The following is a 12,357-nucleotide window of genomic DNA, read 5'->3' as shown; positions in this document are numbered from 1 at the left end:
ACATTTTGCGTTATTACATGTACACTTTGCGTCAAAATCAACGCAGAATATTATAATGCAAAATGTAACAACACACTTTTGAGGATTATTACATTTTTTGTTATTACATTTTGTGTCAAGATCAACGCAAAATGTTATAACGCAAAATGTAAAAGCACGATTTTTGGATACTAACATTTTGCTTTGTTACATTTGCAATCAGATTAAGCAAAAAAGGGGATTTCAAAATGCTTTCACACTTTTTCGTCAGACATATTGAGTACAATTTTCAATAGAGTACTAGCCGATGTAAAGAAAAAAAAAGGAAAAAATAGATATATGCATTTCCTTACAATTAATGAATTCTATATTATATTGGATTAATTAATATTGCTACATGTATTTATAATCAGTTTAATTAATGTATTCAAATCATAGGTGTTGCAAATTAGAAAAGCGCATGTTTGGGCGAAGTTATTGTTAAGGGAGGGGGAAGGTGGGAGGACTGACCAGTGTGTTTTTGCTTTTTTAATAAACAAATGCGATGAATCTAAAAACACGATTCATTTGTAGTGACAGTTGTACGAGGGGTGATCAAAACGTTCGCAAACTAATTGAATAACTTCAATACAAGAAACAATATTTGGTTTTAATGTTGATTATATTTTAAATTATTCCTCCCATATTTTAATGCACATCAACCACCGTTCTGCGCATGCACGAATTACGTGATATTTGCGGTCACGGGACCACCTCTGTAGCGTTCTGTCACAAAAGTTGAAAGATTTTTCCGAGTTTTATATTTCTTTCCATGTGAGTTAATATTTATGGCAAGAAGAGTTCATTTTTCAGACATGGTCACATATCTGCAACAGAATGGGTGGAATATAATATCCTTTCCAAAAATAAGCATGGTGACCATTAAAACACAAATCTTCTGTCTCAGGAGAGATCTTTATTCAAGGTGGATAGAGAATGGGTGCATCCTTTTTATCATATCTAACATGTTTAAAATCTAAAGTAAACGATATATTAGGTATTTAATACTTATATCATTGCTCAAATATTCAACTATTTTTCAAAGTGCTAATTAGAGGTATTTGATAACAAATTGCTTGATTAAAAATACATATCCTTTCAAACTTGCTTTCACTGGACAAGATGGCAAGCATTATATTTAACCATCTGCCTTCCTTCACTAAAACGAACAATCCAATCATTGATTGAATTTATAGGAAGTCAATTATCTCAATAAACTGTGTACAAATTATTTTACGCTTCTTCAAAGGGATTTCTAAGATATAACATAAATTCTGCAGTCGTTTGTTGAACGAATACGATTGAGACAACAATTTTTCGTCACAAGTGACCTAAATAGTGAAGTCATTTTCACATTGTGACGTCAAAAACGACGAGAAAAACCTTTATTCAGCATATGCTATTTATAGACATTGTGTAAGGCTATGTGTGTACCGAATTTCATTCCAACCTGAATTGTGGTTTTGTAAATACAGAGGTAGTTTGCGAACTTTTTGATCACCCCTCGTATATATAGGGGTAGAAGGGGTTTATTGAAAATAATGATACCATATTGTTGCATGCAAATCACCAGCTTGCAAAGAAAGTAAAACAATATTCTCCCTCCGTCTCTCTCTCTCTCTCTTTCTCTCTCTCTCTCTTTCTATCCAATAAGGAAATGGATTGTTTCTGTATGTCCATAGTAATGCAATAATGAATATAAAAAGAAAACCCCCACCCAATCTGTGCCCCTTCTTGCTTAACACACACATACACTTCTACATATGTACCTTGTTTATAAATGTACACATGCCGAACATGCATATCAAGAGATTTCGAAAAAAATCATGGTCAATCTTTTGATTTATGCATTTACTTTACCATAAAAAAATGATTAAGATGTCATTTTATGGTGCCAATAATAATAATGATTGGGTCAATATATTCCTAGGTCATCATTGCCATAAATAGTATTTTTGGAGTCATTATCGATTTTTATTAAATCTCTATTACCTCTATTACATGTAATAATATTTATATTTGATTGACTTGTAAAATGTAAGAAGGCTTTAAAAGTGTATAATTTTCTTCTTTTTCTTAAAACATATTAACAAACAGGGTCTTTAAGATGATATCACCAAATAGTGACATTTATAATTCAACTTAAATGAATTTTGTTTAATTTTTATTTTCTCCATTTATCTTAGTTTAAGCCGCTGAAATATGGCTGAAAAATTGCCGACTCGGCGTTAAACAATAAACAATCAATCAATCAATCTTAGTTTTAACGTATTGTAGTTATTTTTATATATTTGCATATCCACTGCTCTCTCCCAGTATGAACATGTAGCCATCAACTGCGTTCATAGCACTATAGACGCAACTGCTCTTGATATGAGTACAATTGCTCTATCACATTCGTGTAGAACAAGCTTTACTACACATATGTAGAGTGTTGAGAAGTATATGTATGAAATGTTTTGTAAAAGAAATAAATATACGTTTTTAATAATTTTTTTTTGGAAAAAAAAAAGAAATTCTGAACAATGTAAAATTGCTGATTTATATCTTTAAAAATTTAATTTTGGTCAATGTATTTAATTGTAATATAAAACTTTTTTAAAAATTGAAGACAACTCCATATTTTATTTTTTTATGTCATAATTTTGCATATTTGTACAAAGAACGATAAGTCTTCACACTTGGGTTATAAAACATTCAGAAAGAGCAGTATATGTCTATTTCAAGAACGATATCAGCTCTTTAAATTAAATAGAAAAAACTTTAAAAATCATAAAAAAGCATTCTGGAGTTATAATCATTATTAAAGCATTCTCTTTTTTCAACACAAGGTTAATTTATTGATTTTTGTCAGGGGGTCTCAATAACGTTGATCAATTACGTCACAACTGAATCAAAACAAAAATTAGGAGATGGGATGCGACGACTCAGGGTAAAGTAATTGGATCGGTACATTGTAGATCGATAAAACATCTTTTCCTTTAGAATACTTTAGAATACAAAATAGATTTGTTGACTGGTAAAAAAAAATTAGGTGTCCCGAAATATATATATAAAAAAAATTGGTTGTTTAGTCAATCGGTCGGGAGAGTGCATCCAAACATCTTTTTTAACGATGACCTTGTATATTTATTTTTCCCCACATATATTTAAGTAGCCACTGACAGATAAAGTACAAAATGATAAAACAGTAAAAAAAAAAAAAAAAAAAAACCACAATGTTTTGACCTTTAATTTAGACTAAAAAATAATTTACTATGAATTTTATTAATTTCTGCATGACGCATTGAGTTCGATTTAAGTTATGCTGCTACTTTTAGACAGTCACATAAAACAACCTCCCCTCAGTTAATGTCACCAATGCGCACTAAGTTATTTCAAACTTGGAATGTTTGTCCAGATTATGTTTCGTGGTAAATTAGAATTTATGAAAAGGAGAGATTATTGTTTAAAAAAAAAACTTCTTTTTTTTCGAGATATTAATCTTTTCATTTTTAATTGAGACTAATTCAAGAGATGACAAATACTTGAAATTAGTTAGTTTGTTTTCTTAGCCTCATCATTGTAAAAAAATATATAATTTAAATTACCGTTCAATCTGAACACGGATGTTATATAATGCGGGGAGTCTAGAAAAATATTTGCATTTGAAGAACTGTCCATTTATGTTCTATAAACTTAAAGTATGGAGTAATTTTTTATGTAAATGTACACTCTACAATTGTAAACTCCTTGATTTTTTTTCTTCTTTTAAAAAATAAAGGTAGTGACATAATTACTGATATGTAAACGAAAACGCAAATCAATCTTTTAAATGTTTTTTTCATGTTACCGGTATATTGAAAACTGTTCAATCTGGTATGATTATGTAGGCAGTTGTACTTCGCTAAAGAATATGTTCATGTTTTAAACCAGAGGCCAAATTCATAATTTTGAAAGAAGCACTGATACAAAGCACTTTGAAAAATTATGCACTTTGGAAAAAAAATTCAATTTGGGACTAAATTAACGCACTTTAAAAAAATATAAAAAAAACCCAAAGTGAGTTGATTTTGTCCCAATTTTAACGCATTTTGAAAAAAAATTTCAAAGTGCATATTTTTTTCATAAGTGCGTTGCAACAGAGCACCGTTGCTTATCATACATTTGTAATTATACACTCATATACATATGCTTTTTGGGTTTCTTAATACCCAATGGTAGATCAGAGTATCACAGAGAAAATACATCTCAACTTTATAACCAATTATGCACCCTACCCTGCATGACGCAACTGATTCCGGGGCCACTGTTTAACTTTAGAATGTATAACCAAATCGTTTTTTTTTTTTGGTTATAGCTAGATACCAGTGCATATTTCTAATAAAGAACTACAATAATATACACCTTAATCAACATGAATTTGAAAAGTCGTACCGAACCTTCTTGAGTTTCGAGTATTTAAACAAGGCAAGGAGATATTTAAATGGACACTTGAACAATCTGATGCTGGATCATCGGGCGCGTTTACGGAATGCTATTTCTTGCGCTGAATCGGATTAAAAAAAATAATGAAATTGTGTAGTTTTCTGCAGCCATAATGATAAAATTAAGAATTGGCACGCTTGCTTTCGAAAAAAATACAATAAACATTTATTTGAATTTGAAATTAAAATTGAGTTTTTAGGTGACTTTTAAAACCTGTTTCATTGTCTTGCAAGAATGTTTAAAGTGTTTGACACTTTTATCAACCACACTATACACCAACCTTCCGTTTCTTAAAAACAAGTAAATACCAAAAATATATAAAACGGTAAGACTTTGATTAAATGATACAATATGTCTAATATGTTTTACAGTGAGCACCACTGAGGAATTTATCTGGGTAGAACTCACATGATTATCGGTAATTTTAATAATTCAATCCACAGGAGGCCGCTTCAATATAGGCCATACAGGTCACTTGCTATATACTAGGATAAGAAAAAAATGTAGGCCTTTCAACGATTTTTTTAAAGTTGCACATATAGTAAAATACATTTCATTGATAGATAAATAGGTACATGGAATTATCAAAAAAAGATAATAAGTTTTGGATACATTTAAATGACTCATGAAAAAGTTTTATCATTTATAATTGAATTGTACAAAGTTGTCTGTTAAGGACAGGTAACTCAGGGGTGAAAAATGACCAACTAAGTACCGATTTATGAGTAATCGTTTACAGGAATGACATATAGGCTACTTCAGAATTATTATTGTTATGTACACAAAAGGATTCCTTACATTGTTTTGTACACAAAAGCGTTGACAAAAAGGAGAATGTCTTCACTCTACCTGAAATAACAGGTTCATATGAATAGGGAACATACTATATTCAATATTAAACTCATTTTGACGATTTTTATGAGGAAGAAAATATAATGACATGTTTTATTTGTGCGCACTTTTGTGCTACAAATATGAATATATATATATACTTTAAAAGTAAATGCATCAATAAATTATCTTATTTGTGTTACCTAGCACGAAGAAGAACGACCCAGTATAAAATTAAATCTGGTTAGAACTAAGAAGGAGGGTAGATTTCACTTTTTATTTTAATTAAAAATTTTACTTATAGCTAACCAAACGGTGTACGCAACAATAGTGTAGATAGGTTTAACAATAGTGCTAAATTTTAAAACTCTTGGATTCTATTGACAGTAAAGAAATACTTGGGAAATGCTAATAACTGACTTGCGTATAAGCAGTTAGATACCAAGGACATGCTCTAAACAAGTTTCAGCAACGAGATATCGTTCCTAACAGCAAATTCTAGCGGCAGTTGATAGGTCTAAAATTGTATTATTTTAGATATATATTCTAATATATTAAGTACCAGCCTAATTGTGTACAGATTTCATACTTTCACATAAGTTGTATATATGTATTATGCGTCTTCAATCATTCACACAAGTTTGTACAACATTAGGCTCATAGGAAACAAATGCTTTGAAATGGATGACCGTTCTTGATTTACTATAGAAAATCACAAATGACGGATGACCCTTGCCACATTATATGGTTTTGTTCTTTGTATATTTGTAAATTTCTGCGGTAAAATTTGTTGAATCTTGTGGTTTATATATCAGTTTATGATTTGAGTTGAAAGATTTTGTTTAATTTGATTGATTATTTCCTACATGCATGCTGTACTATTTTACCGGGGTCCATGAGTGCACTCGTTCTTTAACAAATTTTATTTCATCATAATTGGTTGATTAGTACCAAGATGTAGAATGAAAACATTATTTTATTTCAACACCAAGAGTCCCTGCAACTCAGGGGGCCTGTAATAAACTATTTCGTATGAGGTACCTTTCTTCATTATAAATATGTACTTGTATCATTGGCGTTATAGATAGGAGAAATGGAAAATATTTTAAAAGAACATCTTTTCTTTTTAATCATTAGAGCCTCACTCTAACACCAGAACGTCTGACCTAGGGGCCCTTAGATTCATATATTTGGAGAAGTCATCCTTCCTCATCATAAACATTAAATTGATTGGTTTCATACCCAGGATCACAGGAGAGGAAATTTAAAGAATTTATGCATTTTCACTACATTATCAAGAGAGAGCTCCATTCTGACACTAGAACCCCAGGCTCTCGGGCTATAAAATTCACAATTATGGAGAGGACAGCCTTATTCAAAATGACTATTTAAATGTACTTGGTTAGTTTATATCATTTTCTAGAACATGGAAGACTTTTTTTTAATTAACAGGAAACCCCGAACTAGGGGCCATAATATTCATAATTTTCAAAGAAGCATTCATGTTCATTATAACTATATATATGTAATAACTATGTTCTTAGTAAGTTTGTTTAATACCCAATAGCAGAGAAGAATATTTTCAATAAATTTGTGTATTATCACGATGTAAGCAATAGAGCCCCACCCTAACACTAGAACCCCTGACCAAGGGTCATTAAATTCACATTTTTGAAGAAGCATCATTGTTCATCATAATCCCCGTCCTAGTAGAACCTACATGTTAATCCCTGGGGCCATGAATTTCACTATTTTGGTAGATGACTTAAATGTTAACGCACAAGGCACGTCAAACAACACGCAACGTACGACAACGGACGAAAACAGATAGCAGTACGTTTTTTGAATTAACTCTGGTCACCTAAAAAAATTGTCGTATCTGTATGTTATAGATTACTTCTCCGCATTGACTGATGACGAAGTGTCTGTGTTATTCTGTTTTCTGTGTTCTGACTCCGGTCCTCCTGACTTCACCGACACAGAGTGGCTGGACTTGCTTAGTAAGATACGACAGCAAGTTTTCACCAAGTATGCTAATGTAACACGTGAAGAAGCACACCAGACTCTAGACAGACTGAAGTCACGTGATTACCTTTGGGAAGATCAGGACAACATTAATGAGACCACAAAGGATGAAACAATGTACAAAATAGCATCAAACAAAAGTGATTTACCATTCATTTACAGTAGTTATAACACAGGTAGTGTGTACCTGAGATCAAGACAATCCAGCAGAAAACCTGGAGAGAAGTGTGTCATGAGTGACAGAAGTTACTGTGATGACTTGCTGATACTCCGTCTACAGATGAACATACTGACTCACGTCACCATGGAGGACACGGGAATGTATTATAAAATACACCAAATATGTAAGTCATGTAAAGGGGTGTAATTATTTCAAAGTTAAAGAAACCTTTTTTATACTGGTTCATTTAATTCTTAGGGCAAATTTAAAATACATTCAGTAGATTCACTCGATATTTCATGATCTGATCTCTACGCAGCTAGGTTAAGGATTCCCTAAGGTACCTTCGAAAATTCGATTATTACATCACGGGAAAACTGCAAATGAATCTCGGCAAATAAATGCTATTTTTTTCCATACACTCTTACATGTTGTCATTTCTCATAAATATTGTAAATATACATCAATGTGTACATGTAACTCGTTACAACAAAGTGTGCGCCGTTTGTTTTTTCCCTTAATTTAACATTATCTCAATGGGTAAAATTTTAATGCACGGATTTTTTCAAAAGACTGCTAAGTTTTATATTATTCCCGGACACGAGGAAGTTGCTCCCAGCATTTTTCGGGTTAAGGCATTTATCCATAAAAAACACAATCAATTTCATAGTGAACAATTACTTGTTTATCCTTGGACTCTTTCAATCTTTCTAGCTGTGCATTTTTTTCTAATTTAAACGTGTTACGTGACAAACAGCTTATGGAAGTGAAGTCCGTTTGATCGAACTTGGCAGAAACCTCATACATACATATTCAATAGTATATAGAATTCCCATTAAATAAAAACTCATGCTAATAAAAAATATCAACATTAGATTGATTTTCACAGAATATTTTAAGATGTATTTCTGATGGGCGGCCTTAACCCCCTTTCCCGTTGTCACTCATTTTAATGCATGTAGCATTTCCTATTTCTAACACAAAATCACGAATATACCGTTTCCAGACAATCACGCATTTTTACGCACTTTGAAAAGTTCATTTATTCTTAAAGTTCATGGCAATTTCCTTCTATTATACTTTGCAAAATCTTAAGAAATAAGAAAAGTTATTTTTGTATAAAAATATTACGCCATAATATTATTTGCGCCTTATTTAAGAAAAAAAAGTGTGCCACTCTAAAAGGTGCTTGCGGGGAAATGGTAAACTTTTATTTCTATGACGTGAACAGTAAGTGTATGTGGCATAACAGTTCAGTAAGTTTTAAAGAGTTAACTTAGCTGCGTAGATATGTGTCACGAGACTTACATTGGAGCTTATGAATTAATCGTCAGTTTACTCGACATTGTTTCTGCATAAACTTGCGTATTTGAGAATAAGTTTTAAAAGAATTTTAATTATGTTAAAGTTTTATAATATATAGTTCTTCACAATTTCCCAAATATTTTCTACAGTGAATGTTCCAGTTAATATTTTGAGTGAAAATGAAGATAAAAGGAGAGACTTTCTAACAGTGCAAAAAAGAGGAGGGGATGCCGTACATTTAAGAGGAAGATCACATAATAGTGTAGATCACGTGACGTGGCTCTGGAGATACGAGCGGTGGGCGAGACCTAACATCGTGAGATCCTGTATAGGACTCCATCCACACTTGGACATTTACATCATCGACAACAAACCTTACAGAAAACCAAGTAAGAAGAAATATATCTTTATGTTTTACTCTATCTACAAAACATTCAGCCCAATTCTTACAATTTGACACGTAAACTGTACATAGGCATTCCCCTTCCACCGTTTTAGTACAAAACATCACGATCTGCTTTCCTTTTTTTAATCTATGTACATAAAAATTACCTGGCAATCTCTTTAAAGGGCAAGATAGGGTAACGACTAAATCTAGCCTCTCATTTGATGGAAAAATCCGAACATCGGTAAAAATTTGTTTGTTTTTTTTTTGTAGTTAAGAAGTTAAAATGATGCTTACTTTAAAACAAACACTATTTTTAAAACTTTTATGGAAGCCACTAGAGGGTGCAGAAGTAAGACATTTTTTCAGAATTTCCTATATTCTGGTTGAATTTCGTTATATTTGAGAAACTTTTCTCTTCGGAAATCAGAGCACAAGCTTGCCTATCTTAAATTTTTATACATAAGCTGCATCTGATATGTATGAGTTTATAAAATATATAAAAAAAAATGGTAGGTAGAAAAGCTTGTGCACAGAAGCAGAATGTGCTGTAAAATCAATAAAAAAATGCATACATATAATAATGAGAGTTTTCAAAGACAAACCTATTTTTTGACCTCACCGTGCCCTCTGTGTATTTTAAACCTTAGAGCTAATACTCATGTTGTGGCAAGGTTGACAACAGTTTTTTTATGGATACACTGTTGGATCTTTCTGAAATAACCCAATAATTGGGGCCAAGTACTTATCTTACTCTAGCTTGTCAATTAAAATCGATAACTGTTTTTATTTATTACATAGTGGTAGTTTTTGGAGGTGGTTGCGCTGTTTTCTAGAGATTATAAAACTGGAAAAATGCCCAATGTTCGGTTTCTTTTTATTTCAGAATTTGTGAGGTAAATGTACATTATGTTTTGATCTTACACAAAAATTTTCTGGAACTGGGTGTTGGAATACATCCAAAACCGAAACGTACGATTTCCTTGTACCATATTACATCATCGGAACAAAATGTGTTTGTTGTTTGTTGTTGTTATCATTTTCTTGTATACATTTTTACACCATTATCTTCATACCGAGGATCACCAGTCCAAATCATACATTTTTAGCTTTCCAGTCTCTGTTTTAAAACATGATCTTTGAAACATGAAAAGAGAAGCAAAGGCACAATTAGGCATATTTTATTATAAACCACCTCAGACAGTGTATATTGAAGCATGTTGAAATATGATAATATGAGATTGATGTATGGGAAAAGGCTACAGCACAATTAAAAATTATTACTCTGGAGAAGCTGGAGATAATTTCAGCAATTTTGAAATACTAAAGATGCTATTATTCAAACAACACAATAAATATTTTGCAAATTCAGCACCCTTGAGTATAATAGCAAAATTAATTCCATCCTAAGAATGCCACTGATACAGTGATATATTCAACCATCTCGACCATGCGTATCAATTGTCAGTAAATGATAGATGGCCACTTTTTCATTTTATCTTACCATTTAATTGCGTCTAATTTATTTTTATTTAGCTTAAGGGTTTTCATTTAAGAAAAAAATGTTGTTTCTTTGTTTGAAGTCTATTACGTATTCATGTTAGATCTTAAAAATTCATATGACCGTATTGAATTCCTTTACTACTTAATACTCATTTTAGTTTTCACAATATATTTTTTTCGTAAATTAAACATGTGCAATATAACTAAACACGTGTAACTTCAGATCAGTATCACAAATACAAGCCTTCTGTGAAGTGGCTCCTCTATGGGGTTTTGTTGGTGGATCAGTTCACTCTTGATGTCAATAACGAGTCCCATAAAGAAGTATTGAACATACTCAGGGAAAGATATTTCACAGAATTAACTTTATATGGTGAAATCATCGTGCCAAACATCCCTAGTGAAATAACTAATATACGCGACAACAGGATCACATTTATATCAGACGACATAAGACATGACGTCATGTACGCCTTTGTTACGGAATGTCTGGTGGAGGACAGTGATCTGGAGTTTTTCCTGACCACGGCGTCACGTGACGTGATCTCAGAATACTGCCGGTCCTGGGAGTATAAGAGGAGTAAAGGAGAGAGATGTCTGTATGTACCGGACGAGCCGGAGAAGATGTACGACCTCTTCATAGACAAACTACAGCTGGACATCATCTCGCACTGTACCTTGTCTGACGAGAGGATTCATGACAGGATCAGTATACGTCGTAAGTATTTATAATGAAAAAAAGTTGTTTTAATTTTAATAATTTTTTTTGATGCCAAGTTTAACGAATCGGAACAATCATTGAGTTGAAGCAACTATTTGTTTTGGTATATTTTAATGCCAGCTCATATAGAGCTCAACACACTTTTGAAACTCACGTGGTTTTTAGTACAAACGAATGCCACATTGATATATTGCAAAATTGTGTAACATAACAAGAAATACATCTTAAAGTGATTTAGAACTTAACCCTCTTTCCCACAGACTCGCATTTTAACGCATATACCATGGCCTTATCAAACCAGAATATTTTGCGTGTTTTTGTTACATGTAATCTTAGACACAATTCTTAATAGTTTTAAAGAGAAAGTGGCATTTACACAGTTTAGATTTTAAGAATTCTGAAAAATAAAGAGATTTTGTGTTTTTTTTTTCTGGAAGGCATAGGCAGATTCAACATTAGTTTGTTTATGTTTTCGAATACATATTTGAAATATACTCTTTGGAAATGACTATTTTTGATTTTCATAAGTTTTAGCATAGAATTGATGTAGTTTTGTGCATAGCTATTTAAAAAAAAGTAAAATACTTTTTGGATAACTCCTAGGGTGGTGCTCAGTTTGACACAAGAAAACACAACTAAAAGTTGAGGAATTGGAATGGTCATTTATTTAACAAATAAATGACAAGGTATTATGCGAATAAAAACATATAAAACAGTTGAAAATACACCAAACAAAAAGCACAATACCATAATTTAATAGAGGGACTTGTGGCTTGTTAAACATTCCAAATAATGCCACAACCCTAAAAAAAGGTTATACAAAAGTCATACACACAGTATTTAGACTAGAAAAAATCAAAGTTATGAGACAAGATAATTTTGCAAATTGTAAATACAAAAAAGTGTCGAAGATGAGGTTTATTCCGCCACCTATCAAACTGG

At 31.9% G+C, this 12,357-nt stretch overlaps 1 protein-coding gene across 1 annotated transcript; it reads left to right on the top strand.

The window, feature by feature from the left end:
* The first annotated feature begins 4,214 nt into the window (after positions 1–4,214).
* Positions 4,215–11,426, top strand: LOC134241489 (uncharacterized). Its single transcript, XM_062723531.1, has 4 exons — positions 4,215–4,227; positions 7,209–7,685; positions 8,956–9,195; positions 10,918–11,426. Exons 1-4 carry the CDS (start codon positions 4,215–4,217, stop codon positions 11,424–11,426), a joined length of 1,239 nt encoding a protein of 412 aa, XP_062579515.1.
* The last annotated feature ends 931 nt before the right edge of the window (positions 11,427–12,357 follow it).

The sequence above is a fragment of the Saccostrea cucullata genome, unplaced genomic scaffold (genome assembly GCF_032062105.1).
Source record: "Saccostrea cucullata isolate Sc308-1 unplaced genomic scaffold, CSIRO_AGI_Scuc_v1 ctg3313, whole genome shotgun sequence".
Classification (NCBI taxonomy): domain Eukaryota; kingdom Metazoa; phylum Mollusca; class Bivalvia; order Ostreida; family Ostreidae; genus Saccostrea; species Saccostrea cuccullata.
This window is presented reverse-complemented; position numbering and strand designations above follow the sequence as displayed.

Bases quoted from the DNA above. Each gene is read 5' to 3' on its own strand.
- LOC134241489 (XM_062723531.1), top strand. The intron at 7,686-8,955 runs GTAAGTCATGTA...TATTTTCTACAG, and splicing joins TTATAAAATACACCAAATAT to TGAATGTTCCAGTTAATATT. The intron at 9,196-10,917 runs GTAAGAAGAAAT...GTGTAACTTCAG, and splicing joins CAAACCTTACAGAAAACCAA to ATCAGTATCACAAATACAAG.